Raw genomic sequence first — 14,109 nt, 5'->3', positions numbered from 1 at the left:
TTAGCTGTTAACTAAACGAAACAATATTGTAATTAATTGGGCCTAGCTCTGCAACGGGAAAGATGGGCAAAATCATTATAATTGTAGCTGTTGCTCGAGAATGTTGGGATTTTTCCAGGGGGGCAAGCCCCCCTGGCCCCCGGCTGGCTACTGGCCTGTCATCAGGGTTTACGCAGAAAGAAGTGAATAGCAGCAAAATCTCGTTGCTAGCAAGAAAATGAATGAATGCTCGGCTGTTTCACTCATTACAATATTCTCCAACAGGCCTCATTCCGTTGGCTCAGTTGGTTAGCGCATGACTTCGTAAACGAAGAAACTTCCAGATGAAGCGGCGCTGGTTCGACTCTCGGGGTAAACACTTGAGCAACGCATTGTAATGACTGCTCTCCAATTAGCGGTTCCTAATGGATGGAATAATTCCCGACAACAGCACATCAACGATTGGAAATTTCACTCTGTCGATCTCGGTAACCGGCCCTGTGTCAAAAGCCTCTACAAGTCTACAAGTTCGCAAAACTACTAGGATATCAAGACTTTTTCAGTCCGAGGATAAAGATTCAAAACCAAACCAACTAGTTGGTTTCGAACCTATGAAAAGTTCAGCTGTTTTTATTTGTGATCATTTTCGGACCATTATTTCAGACCATCAAATAGCCTACTGTCTACACTAAATTTTTAAAAACCGCAAGTTCAATTTGTATGATTTCTGGGTGTCTGCGGGCCAGAAATAGTCTAACACGTTGTGCAATAACAGCAGTGCCGATCTTTTGGGTGTGCAAACCGTACGATCGCACAGAGCCCGCAATTTACTCAGAAAATGCAGTAATTTTTGTCATTTCCAATGGAAAAAATTGAATTCGATTCACAAGCAAGTACTGGTATCCTTGAATTCAGTTGCGGCTTTAATTCAGTTAAGTTTATTTTTGTTTTGCCGAAAATGAAAGAAAGAAAAAAGTATACAAAAATACAATAAACACAAATAATTCGCACAACAAGGATGGCAGCGAAAGACCAAAAGGTCACCAAAGTCAGCTGCCACCCAAACATTTAAACAAAATACGGTACCCAAAATTAGGAACATTAATACATATAGCACAATACTAGCACTTTACATAATACATTAACAGTGGAATAGCACAGGGCAACATAAAAAAAACTGTGCAGAGAAATAACCAGATGATATGTTTCAGGAGTGACCATTGTAGCCTAAAAATTCTTTAATAAACATTTATATTTAAATTTTGTTTGTTTGTTTATCTTTATCCTGCATTGCGGGAAAGCGGACTTGAGCGCTATGCATCGGTGTACGCCTTCCGACGTACACCTGACCCACGCTGCAGCCGACGACAATGTCTGTTTCCGGTTGTCTACTCTGCTTATGACTTTAATTTGGAACTACCCATTACTCGAAATCGATCACTGGGTAGAGGCAATTATCGTAAAGTTTCTTGCCCAGAGAAACAACAGCAGGTGCGGGTGGCTGGAGTCGAACACGCAGGCTCTCGACTGTGAGCCCAAAGCGCTAACCACTCGGCCACTGCTGCTGCTGCTTTAAAAGCATTCATTAAAACATAGCATCTTCTTACCAGAGTTTGACGTTGCAGAAGGCAAGTATAAATGATTCTTTTGGTTCTGACGGGTTTTATGATGGTAAATTTCGTTTACAAAAATAAAGCAGCCAGCAAAGGCCCGGGGCAGCATTTTGTGCACATATTTGTAAATAAATTTTGCAGTCTCTAATTTAATAATATCGTCAATTCTGAGCATATTGAATTGGTGATAAAGAACAGTTGTATTTGTTGACCTCGGCAAAAATAAGCAGGATCGGATGAACTTGTTTTGTAACACTTCAAGTGGAGCAAGCAATGTAGAGTGTGCTCTTTCCCAATTTATGATCGAGTACTGGATCTTGGATTGAAACAAAGCATAATACAAAGTTTGTAATATTGTTAATGGGGCAATGTATCTCAGCTTAAATGCTATGCCGCAGCCCTTTGCAAGCTGCTTTAATATAATTGATAATATGCCTATCCCATGCCAATCGCTTATCCAAAGTTACACCTAGATAGTTTATACTTTTCTTCCTTTCGATGGATCGGCCACTGATGGACAGACTAAAATTTTCTGCTGCACTTTTTTTGTTGCAGAGGATCATATAAGTAGTTTTACTATAATTTAATGAAAGTTTATTGGATTTCATCCACACATCAATTTTTCCTATTTCTCTTTTGACATTTTTTTGGAGAGATCGTCGTCGTCGTGTTTGAGTCATCAGCAAAAAGTGTAGTTGAAAAAGAAGATGCATTTGGAAGATCATTCACATAAAGAAGAAAAAGAAAGGGACCAAGGATTGACCCCTGTGGGACATCACATTTAACAACATTGAAATTAGAATTCTTACCCTTAATTTTTGTACTTTGCATTCTATTTGTTAGATAAGATGTTAAAATGTTTAAAAACTTGCGACGAAAGCCATATGGTGAAGTTTTTTTTAATAAGTATGACATGATCAACTGTATCAAAAGCTTTACTTAAATTAACAAAAACCGTGCATGTGCATTTGTGATCATTCAAGTTAGAAAGTAAATCATCACAAATTTTTGTCAATGTTAAGCTTGTTGAATCATTTTCACAAAAACCATGTTGAGCTGGGGTTGTAATATTATATTTGTCAATAAAATTCATCATCCGTTTATATAAAAAAAAAATCGAAAATTTTGGCAAAAGTTGGCAATAAAGAAATTGGTCGCAAATCTGTAAAGTGTAAAAGTGAACTAACTTTTGGTACAGGTATTATCAGACTCTTTTTGAGTACATCAGGAAAGATTTCTTGCAAAACACATTTATTCAATACTTTTGTTAAAAAAGGGCATATAATTACATTAGCCATTTTAGGGTGAGGCAAGTGCTGAGATTGTCGCGTCGGGTCACCTTTACAAGCTTACGTGTTTTTAGGCTACCCACGACATTTCACCATGTGCCAAATAGTTAACATTGCACTGTGACAACAGAATTTTGTTTAGTGGCAATTGCATTTATACATGTTACTTTCAATACAAAACCATCGCTATTATGCCATATATATGACAGCACCATTTTACAGCAATATTCATACCCAAATTTTTGTTGAACATGCTCTCAGAATGCACCAAATTCAAAATAATTTTTTTAAAATTTTTGGGGGAGGCCTCCCAGACCCCCGCCGCTGGGTGTCGTTGCCCACCAGCTGTCACAACCCCCCTCCCCTTTCAAAATACCTAGCTACGCTAGTGAATTGGATCATTGTCATTGGGGCCCGCAAAGCATATTCCGCACAGGGCCCGAAATACCCTAAGACCGGCACTGAATAACAGGCGCGGACCGGACTATTGCTCTATGTATCTTTTGTTTGCGCTTTTTATTTCGTGAAATTATCATGTAGCCTAAATGAGGTTTTTAATCTTGATAAACAAGAAAATATTTCAGTATACTTATTCGATAGGTAAACCTTTTGAAGCTATTGCTGGGCTACTAACCCTGCAACGTATTCAAACACGAGGGCATTCCCCGACGACTCTGTGTGCCGCCATTTTTCAATTCATAAATCAGGATTAAAACAACGTAAGGTGCAAACTCAAGTACATCTTCCACCAAAACAAAGCTATAGCTAGCATCTCCCAAAATGTCATTGTGCACGAGACAGCAAATTGAACGTTTTTTACATTGATTCAACGTTTGCAGACGTTTTAATTGTAAATCAGTGATAAAACTGACTTCCTCATTGCCATTTGACACCAGCAGGCTACATTGACACAATCTTTTACTATTGAAGCTGTTATATACAAACGGACACATTTTTTAGATCAAACGGAATGGCAGCTGGTAACTTGGGGGCTAGAACGGGGGCAATGATCACTCCATTCGTATTATTTTTGCACAAAGTCTATCCTTGGACAACTGGGGTAAGAAAAATACTTATTAAGTCTAGTTGTAATAGTTTTCATAGGCTCCGATCAAACAACAAAAAAAGCTTCATAAGCTGACAGTAAGTTATAATAATCTAATAATAATGTTATGGTTTTATTTATTGTCCCTCTACAATAGCTAAGGTCATTTAGCGACAGGGTTTATTTTTCATTTTATATCAGACTTACGATGTCACCACATTATTACCTGACTCATCCTCACTGGTATATACAAGAAAGAACACAGTCGGTACCATTTTTGCAGTCTTTGGTATGACCCGACCAGGAATCGATTTCAGATCTACCAGCACCAGAGCCGAAAGTGAAACCACACGCCACTGAGCTGATTCTGTGTAATAAGTTATTGCTAATTGACACAAATTACGCCTAGGGAAACTACACCTGAGTCTAAAATTAACTGTGATCTGCATTGAGTTTGTATTCCATGCTGGGCCTTCCCTTGTCCTGCTTAGGCAGTAGGCTACATTCCTTTTTTCCAGCTAGTGCCAAGTCAAGATCCATGAAATTTGGAGACGCTTTGTGGCGATCTGTTATCCTCACAAGCCGTAAGATAAGAAGATTGCGTTTTGTTTCGAAGCTTTTGGGGGTTTCATCTACTTCCTTGTAAATCTGGTAGTCCATCAGCTCCTCGCGTTCCAACCGTCTTCGCACTAGAGTTGGGCTTTTTCGCTCAACCGTGCACGAATGACAAACTGTATGATTCTCTTCTTGCGAATGCCTTGCTGAGGAACATGCTGCAAACAATTTTATCAATAATTGCACTACTTTGCATTCACCATGTGTAGCGAAAGGTCTACGTGTCTTGAATGATGAGATCAATCACTGGTTGCTTTCAGGTGGTAAAATGTCCTCTGATGGTAAAATGATTGACCCTTGACCTCAGATACTCGAACGAAGTTTACAGATTATCATTCACCGATATAGGACCTACAGTTTTAATAAATTTGCCAATTTTGATCGAAGATACCGGTTTCCTAATGAAAAGTGTAATGTTTTTATTTGTTGAATTATAATTCTTCTTAACTATCACGCTTTGCCTTCCATGGTTTCTCATGAAAATGATATGATATGATGTATAATTGTATAGGCATACCTTTCAGGCTATCTTTGGAACAGCAAGCATCTCTGCGGCAATTATAGCTCTGTTTCTTCCAGAAACATTGAACAAACCAATTCTCACAAGTATAGAAGATACTGAAAATTTTTTATCCAACAATTCTAAAGACACAGAACAAACAAGTTAACACTGAAGTGTTACCCGTAACTTTGTTGTAGCGTTTTGTGTTGCATAATTATATATTATGGAAGAAGGTGAACCTTGGAAAAGTGAAACAAATATTTGTAAAGAAAATAACACAAAAATTTGCCAATTGACCCTTCATAGACCAATGTTGCAAACCTGTAACATGTCGTACTGCAAACTGCTCTTTATTGGCTGGACTACACTTTTCAATAATAAAAGTGTTCAAACATGGCTTTTGTAGTTGGGCACGTCAAGGTTAGAGGATGAGATCGATCTAGTGGCTTGTAGCGAGCTTTTGTTCAAATTTTAGATTTTTAACAAAACGTGAAATAATTGATTTAATGACTTAAAAACCATTGTTAACTTACGACATCACGTTTTGTAAAAATGTAAAAATTGCTAATTAGCCTACGCATGCTTGCCAATATGCGCAGATAAAGCGCCTTGCCTCAACTAAAATTTACAATAAACTTGACAAAATTTTGCGGTTTTTGCAAAACAAAGTCCCTCGCTTTTTCAGGTACCGTAGTTGATGCTATTGCTTGAACGTTTATAATAAAGTTTCTCGATCAACTACTTCATTTCCAGTCACTGCATTGGCTGGTTGTCCAACTTCAACGAGCAAATGCATGTAAAAGGGCATTACCTTGTGTTCAATCAAAATTGTGTCCAGATCGCTTAGACCGCTGGTGGAAGCATGCTTCCCAGCATTAGACACTCTGTTGTTGACTTTGTTAGGCACGTAAAGATTCATTTTGTCTTTTACGTGTTCCACCATGAAGTACCTGCATAGTAAGCACAATTGTATATAAAAAAAAACGGTTATTTGCAATGTGGTGTGGTCTTGGTCGTATTTGGAAACATTAGCTTTCATTCCGCCCATGGGATCTTCTGGAAGCAGCATTTCTGCGTTAACTGTTACGCGTGAAGCTTTTAGTTTCATTTCAATGAATAATTACATTTTCCACGTGGAGTGAGCAAGTGAACATGTAGCCAAAGTTGGCTCTCTCGTTTGGCAACTCAGAGGAGCCTATCACACGTTTTGATGACAAAATTGTGGACAGATTATCTTGTGATCAAACTAATTCCATCTACAGCAGTCTTCAGTCGTTTATCCAAATATAGGCTGTAGGCCTGCTCGGGTGCGCCTCTAGATATGCAGACACTGTCTGCTTTTGAAAGCGCTGAGAGCAAAGCACATCTGCGATGAATGCTGCACTTTGTAAAAACACTTTAGTATACATATAGGCTACAGGTAGCCAAAAGTTGTCGTCATCAGAAAGCCAGCCACGTTGCTCAGCTCCAGCATAGACTGTTACATTAAAGATCTTACCCTATTTCAGTTGCAGTAGTAGTATAGGCTATAGCTAGGCCTAACCTAGTCCAAAAATTTGTGACATGATGAAAATGTTAACCTAGAGTTTTCCATTTCAAATTTTACACTTAGACTCTACCTGCAGTAGTTGAAATTTGGTCTTTCTACAGAAAAGCCTGCCAGAAATATCCGAATGTTCATATCGTCGTCTTCACCACCCCACCCCCAATAATCGTTAGAAAATCCGTTGACCTGTGCAGAAAAACTTTTACTTACATCAAACCGATAGAAACGCAATTGTAGTGGAATAGCTTTCAAAAGAAAGAATGGTTATCTTGAGTCTGATGCAAGCTCTCAAAAAAGCTTTTCTGGTCCGAACATAAATAGGCTATTCCTACAACCAATCAACTATATTTCAAAAGTTGACTTCACTAATTGTAAATTATTCAGAGAAGCACAACAGAACCAGGGTTGTATTCTAGTAAATCTGATTGTGAATGCAATACGTCACGTGAGATTCTTCACTCAAACAATCATCTGACTTGAATTTGCACAAATAATATAATTAGCCTATTCAAGTATTAGGCTATCATGTTTTTTTTTTTCAAGAGTTTTATTCTACATTTTTCTACTATGCGCCAAACAGCGCCAACAAGCCCGTTCGTGGTGACGTCACCATAATAGATACAAAAAAAAGGCTGCGGAGTCGGGCGAAAAATTTACGACTTCGACTTAGTTTATAACTGGCTTTCCTTCCGACGCCACAGCCCTGCACACGAAGCGTGACAAAGTTGGAGACAGGAATGACAGGATTATTTTACCGTATATCGATTTTACGTATTTTGTGAACAATAAACTTGCTTGAAAATCATCCAATCTCATTCACCTTTATGTACTGAGATCTAGTAAATGCAAGAACTCCACCCACTGTCATTCCACAACATAGCCACTTGTACTCAAACTTACTGATCGCACAAGAAAGATGACGAACAACGCTCTGACTGCCGCCACATCTGGTGTTTGACAAAAGGGCATATTTAAATGTTTTAACAAGTAAATGTTGTCAAAAGAAAAACATCACGAATGGTATAACTGTAAACGTTCATGCAAATGCATGAAATTAGTTCTACTTTGATTCCATACTTCAAAGAAAAAAGTCACTGGAAAGTTGAGGCGACTTATGAGTGTGGCACTTGGCAATGCAATTCGAGTGTTATAAAACTATTGTCTGGGACCTAAATTATTTATTTTGACTCATTTAGACCTAGAGTAGGCCTACTAGATTATGCACTTTTTTAAAAACAATTTTCTTAAACAAAATTAATAAATTAAAAAAGATAACCTACTTATAAATATTGCGATCATCTTCTGCCAGCAAATCGACGTCATGAAAAATATAGCAATCGAATTTCGCTTCAAACTTTTCTTTTATAAATTGGAAAGCAGTATTCATCAATCTACCTTTGTTGAAGGTTGAATTTCCATTTTGCTCAACCACGAATATTTCATATCTGTAGTTTTAATAATGTACTAAGTTACAGACACCGTAAGTTTAATGCGGCTTCATGGAGATACGCAGTAGGCTACTGCAACAAGAATAATAAACTTAAGCTGCTTTATATGGTTAGCAAAGTTTAGGCCTACAAGCCTAAAAAAGGCGAAAAGAAGATGATACAAACCAAATCAAGTGATGGAGTCTCTGTCAGTTAGTTGGCTTAGGGCAGTGGTTTTCAACCAGGATTCCGCGGAACCCTAAGGTTCCGCAAGTTTACATTCAAATCCGAGAATCTACTTTGATTAGGTTTGCTACTATTAATAAATTTGCTACACTTTAACAAGTTCGCTGCGATCCCGAATTTTCGTTGTTTTCTTGTTGTGGTGCGATTACCTTTAACTTTCTGCTTTCCCGCCAAATTTCGTCGACATGTTTTCTTCGCTTCAAGGAGTTCTTATCAATCCCTGGTTCTTATTAATCAAACGATGTTTTTTGCATAAGGCAATTAAATTGTTGAACAGGGGTTCCTCGAGCTTTTGGAATGTTTCATTGGGTTCCGTTCCACCAAAAAGGTTGAAAACCACTGGCTTAGGGGTTAAAGCTAGAAAACATTTTGAACAGTTCTGAAATCCAACTGCCAGACAAACGAAGGGTACGTCATGCAAAAGTGTTGCCAGATATTTTTCAAACTTTTTGAAAAAATTATTATTTACCACCAGCGATAAACCAAAACTTGCTCGTTAACAACTATTCTAAAATTAATCTAAAGTAATTATACTATTCACTTATCAATGGTCAGAATTTTTGCAAAATTTAACCTCTCCTACGCATGAAACGGATAACCAAAAAAAAAATACAAGCTTCATCACTGTATATTCCTGAGATGCAAAGTAAAATTATTAAAATTAGTTTAATTTTATTTAGTACAACTTTAGACTTCAGGTTAGTTACAAACGGGCAAGCTTTAGGTGACTACCACGTTAAAAAAATATCTGGCAGCACTTTACCCTTCACTTGTCAGAAGGGTTGCCATTTTTTTCAACCAACAGCTAACAGTATTTTTAAAGAGCATTGAGCACCAAGCTATAATTAATGACATATACTTACCTGTGCAATTGCCTCTGCAAAATTGGATGAAGATGGCTAAGTAATTGAAGTAACTGTTTCTTTCGATTGCGGTATGGGATAACAATGGCTATTGTTGAAACAGCTTTGCAATGTTGTGGTTGAAACAATACAAAAGCGCCTTTCTTTTTTCTAATTATCGAATAAATGCGATTTAACTCGAACAATGTAGACTCAACAACATCAACGTAAATTTTCAAGGTTCCGAATAAGTTGTCAGGATCTTTACAAATTTCAGACCTTTTTCCAACAGCTTGCTCATTATGAAGAGATGCTCTACCAGTTCTGTTATAATCCGATAGATGTTTTATCAATTTTAAATTTGCTTTTTTGCTAGTATTGGTCTAGACTGATGAGCTAGATAAAGTGATATTGTTGAATTCAACTACAGCGTGGTACGCCGTGTGTATCCAGAGCATGTTTGCTAATACACAAAGCAACAAGCATGCCCTCAAAGCATTTTGTCTCAAACAAGCGTTGGTAGCAACTTTCGATAATACCATGAAGTTTTAGTTGGCTGCTAAAGCTATACGAAATCATAAAAATCTAACCACGCACTAGATTATCATATCTGCTACTCATGCATGAAGTGGTCAAATGCTGAAACGACTGCAAAAATAGTTTGCTCAGCTAACTCTTGCAGTCGATGAAGAGGTGTTGCCAGATTCAGCCAAATGAATTTCACCACAACCGCTTTGAAAATTCTTCCATAAAAATTCAATTATATTTAATTTTATATACAAACAAGAAATACTATTACTAATACTACAAAAAGTGCTCAGTGCCACGCAAAAATCAAAGCAGAGCAAATGACATCAAATATAGTTATTACTTTCAAAAACCTTTACTACAGCCTGTTTCACCCTAAAAGGGGGTCATCAGAAGGTTTTTATTGAAATAAAATCTATTTCAATAAGGACCTTCTGATGATCTCCTTTAAGGGTGAAACAGACTGTAGAGGTTTTAGGAAGTAGTAACTTTTTTGCTTGGCATTGAGCACTTTTTGTAGTATTAATAGTTTTCATTGTTTTGATGTAATTTTATATATATTTTTTTACTGCTCTACTGGCGTGAACATATAGAAAACGACAAAGTCAACACACGAGTTTGGCACCAAAAAAAGGAAAGCATGGCCAAACCAAAAAGTAAAAATATGATAAAACATTGTTTAAAAGTTGAAATTTTTGGTTTGCATGCCACGTTGCCACCAACACTTTTTCATCGCAAAGAGTTCTAGTATACTTTTGCAGTGATTTGAGATTCAGTAAGCAGAGTAAGCACACTTGTGATTCACAAAACTATGGAGCAATTTACCAAAAACATGACAGTGTATATTTTTAGGCTCAGGCCGTCATTATTCACTTGAATACTATCAAAATTATCAAAAAGTTTTATTTGAAAGTAAGCTTTTCCGGCGGAAAGATTTGGATCTTGTATATGGTAACATGTTGGAAGTAGCCAACGGAGTCTGTCTAGTCAGCTGTTGCATTGAGTAATGAGCATAAGATATGCATTTTACCTTATTTTTTGTGTGAACAAAAGCAATTGCTGCAGATTAAATCTATGGCCGTAATTCAGCAACTCCTTCTACAAACCAACTCGACAGTTTAACCAGAGATTGATTTTATCGGACTTCGTTCTTCAACCCCAGCTGCTCGGTTAAAAAAACAACAGAAACATTTTTGGGATAAGTTTTCCGTATTTTCCGCCTCCCGCCATTTACCAAAAATATTTTTCCATTTATTTTAGATGAAAGGTTAAGGTAGCCTAGCCTAAGCTAACTATGTTGAAGCAATGCAAGCTGGAGTCGCTGGACCCTAGCTTTTTATCAGGCTGACGCTACCGAAGAAGGCTTATGCTACTTCTGTGCTGCATGATGTCTGTATTTGCTAACTGCGTAACAGGAAATTTTATTGAAATTGCATGCAATTAAAATTTGATTTTTTGTTTTTTTAAACTGCTGCAACTTCTTCTATCTGTTTGTCCTTGGTATTAATGCTTTGTGCAATGTGTAAAAGGCTATTCATACTTTTTTGCAGTTGGGATTCTGGCTACATTAATGCACTGTGTGTGCTGCTTAAATGCTTAGTTGCACAATTGAATTGTAACACATACCGTAGCTCAGTTGGTTAGCACGTGACTTCGTGAACGAAGAAGCTTGAAGATCAAGTGGGGTTGGTTCGACTCTGGGATGTATGCTTGAGTAACGCACGTTAAGGATTGCTCTCCATTCAGTGGCATCTAATGGATGGAATAATTCCCCAGCAACAACACTTTAACAAGCGGAAACTTTACTTTGTCAATCTACGTGACCAGGCCTCTGTCAGTGGTTCAAAGCCTCTACTAGTATATATGTGAAACTGCCAGGATTAAGCACTCAAAGAAGCTTTCCCAGTCCGAGGATAAAGATACAGTCAATCAATTGATGTCATTGATAGGCAGAGATACGTTTACTGGTACCATACTGTATCCCTAAGCTACCGTACAAATTATGCAATTAAAATTGCATGCAGTTTCTTTACAAATTCTCAAATCTCAGCACAATTAAAAAAGTAGAACAATAAAACTTTATGCAGAGTCTATTCTTAACCATATATGCTGTGAATTATAGCCTCTGAGGCTATATGCACACGTTCAGTTGAGCATGACGTATTCTTTTCTGTCATCTTTTCTTTAAAATAAAAAACAAGATAAGAACAACAATAAAACAGTTGGCTACCGGTACCTATAATCTCAAGTTATTTTAACTAAAGTTTTTTTTGACTACCATAAATGGTTGGTTCATGTGATGTTTCTTTGCTGTGGCTATTCTTACCATGTGTTATAAATATTGCCTCAGAAGCTATATGCACCTGTTCACTCAAGCATGATGATTTTTTCGTTTTATTTTTTCTCAACAACAAAATAGAAGTGGCTATTTTTTCACTATCTGGTGTTGCCAGAGTTAGGATTAAAGTTAGAACGGGTTAAGGTAAGGCTTAGAGTTTAGGAATAAGATTAGGGTTTTGATCTTCACAGGACTAAAAAAAAATTCCAAAATACAAGTTTTTGTTTTCAAAAGCTTTAAACTTTTTTCCAATTAGCGCAGAATTCCTTATCTGGCAACACTATTCAGGCTATTATTACACTAGATAGTGTCAATATGGGCAACAATGAAAGGCGGAAATGCAGAAACGCGAAAATAAGCCGAAATAACTTTGAATTAAAACAGTCATAGTACCGTATTTAATGATCTCACAATTGCTTCTAAATAATATCTTTCATAGTTTCAATGATATTTCAACATAAAAAAATGTTGGGTATTGAGTTGTGGCTAAAAATCGCATTTCTGCCTTTTTCCTATTTCAATAAATTCCATTAAATTTCAAAATTTACTCCAATAACTGTGGAATTAAACAGTCAAAGTATTTAATGACCTCACAATTGCTTCTAAACAATATCTTTCAATGATATTTCAACATAAAAGTAGGTTTGGTGGTGAGTTGTTGTTTAAAATCGCATTTACGCCTTTTTCCATGTTGTAACATTTCATTCTTTCATGATGAAGTTATCGCTATGTTAAACAATATGGACGCCAAGATCGTATTTCCGTGTTTTCTACATCGGCATTAAATCGCTACTTCTGCGGACAATACGCCATTTTACGCCGGCTTATTTCCGCATTCCGCATTTCCGCCTTTTAGTGTTGCCACTGTTGCCCTGTAAATATAGCCACAGCCAACAAAAAAAGCTAAAAGCTAAGCAACAAACCAGTCCAAGAAAGTTTATGCATTAGTTGCTGTAATGGAAAAACCATTCTTAACACTAAGCAGTAATGACTAAAAAAAATTTTTTTTGCCTGCTATGGGAATCGATAAACTTTTTTATGTGTACCAAGAATGTGAAATTTTTTTTTGAAAATTTTTCAAAAATCTCCCCCACCAATTGATATTTCTGACGTCACTTGGGTACATTTTTCTTCTTTTTTATTCCTCATACATTGTTTAAACTTGTTACAGACTCCTTACCATACTAAATTTATTACCTATACTAAATTTAATACCATACTATTTTTAATTAGTGTAACTTCAAGAATTCTTAAGCGATTTCGATAAATTTTTTTGTCAATAAGCTCATTTTGAATGCTGAGAAGGTTTATTGTTACTTTATTTTGATATATTTTTGTCACTAGAGGGCACTAGTACTTTATATCTGAACTGATAGCCTATAAAGCTAGACCAGACAAGAGTTTTTAATAGCATTGGAAGTTGCTAATAATTTAAAAGAATAATTGAAATCTTTTGATCTATTAATTATTAGCAGCTTGTTGTATTGTACATAAAATCTTGAAAGTGTAGCCTGGTCTATTTAATGGGCCTATATCATGCAATTGAATTCAAGTTAGCCTAGTTATCGGGTTAGTTTTTTAGTTATCGGTATTGGGTTTTGGAGTTGGGGGTGCTTAACTGGTTGTTTTGGATTGCATATCATGAGTCCAGCAAAGATGGCAATTCTGAAAGTGACAGGGCCTCCAGTTATCCTGAGAGCACAATATCAGAAGATGGGTTTGAAAAGAAGATGAGATCGTCAACATTGTCAGCAACAAAAATGGTGGTTCGCCATTCTTTGTCCATGCACAAAACATCGGGTGTGTGCTCCACTCTGAATGAAGAAGGGGTTACTCTCCCTACTCCATCGCAGTCTGGCGTGTGGCGTAGTGTTATAAGAGCAGAAAACAACGAAAAGGATAAAATAAAGTTGCTGTTGAAAGAAGGAAAATATTACTCTCTCCATTTTGATGGAAAAAGGTTGTCTGGAGAGGAGTTTCAGGTGGTTTGCCTCCAAAGAGAAAGAAATGAGGTCAAACTTGGAGTACGAAAGTGCAAAAGTGGATCTGCTCAAGATATTTATAATGAATTGGAACGAATTTTGAATGAATATGAAGCCTGGTCCAGTATCAAAATGATTATTTGTGACACAACCGCTG

General features: G+C 36.8%; 2 protein-coding genes across 2 annotated transcripts in view; one reads left to right on the top strand and one right to left on the bottom strand.

The window, feature by feature from the left end:
• LOC145783503 (organic cation transporter protein-like) overlaps window positions 1-5,918 on the top strand; it is a 37,551-nt gene extending 31,633 nt beyond the window's left edge. The window contains exons 7-8 of the mRNA XM_082595393.1: window positions 3,842-3,941; window positions 5,066-5,918. Coding sequence (XP_082451519.1) covers window positions 3,842-3,941; window positions 5,066-5,209 — 244 coding nt within the window. The 3' untranslated portion in view covers window positions 5,210-5,918. The remainder of the gene's footprint in view (window positions 1-3,841; window positions 3,942-5,065) is intronic.
• Window positions 5,743-9,405, bottom strand: LOC145782889 (beta-1,4-galactosyltransferase 2-like). Its single transcript, XM_082594652.1, has 6 exons — window positions 9,395-9,405; window positions 9,126-9,275; window positions 7,870-8,034; window positions 7,410-7,536; window positions 6,663-6,775; window positions 5,743-5,993 (listed from the first exon to the last, which is right to left on the bottom strand). The coding sequence occupies exons 1-6, from the start codon at window positions 9,403-9,405 to the stop codon at window positions 5,759-5,761; spliced, it is 801 nt and encodes a 266-aa protein (XP_082450778.1). The 3' UTR covers window positions 5,743-5,758.
• Window positions 9,406-14,109: the final 4,704 nt, after the last annotated feature.

The sequence above is a fragment of the Aplidium turbinatum genome, chromosome 14, assembly GCF_918807975.1.
Source record: "Aplidium turbinatum chromosome 14, kaAplTurb1.1, whole genome shotgun sequence".
Taxonomy (NCBI): domain Eukaryota; kingdom Metazoa; phylum Chordata; class Ascidiacea; order Aplousobranchia; family Polyclinidae; genus Aplidium; species Aplidium turbinatum.
The sequence above is the reverse complement of the archived record's forward strand: the minus strand, read 5'-3'. Positions and strand labels throughout refer to the sequence as shown.

Bases quoted from the DNA above. Each gene is read 5' to 3' on its own strand.
- LOC145782889 (XM_082594652.1), bottom strand. The intron at 8,035-9,125 runs GTAAGTATATGT...TTAAAACTACAG, and splicing joins TTGCAGAGGCAATTGCACAG to ATATGAAATATTCGTGGTTG. The intron at 7,537-7,869 runs GTAGGTTATCTT...GTCAAACACCAG, and splicing joins GATGATCGCAATATTTATAA to ATGTGGCGGCAGTCAGAGCG.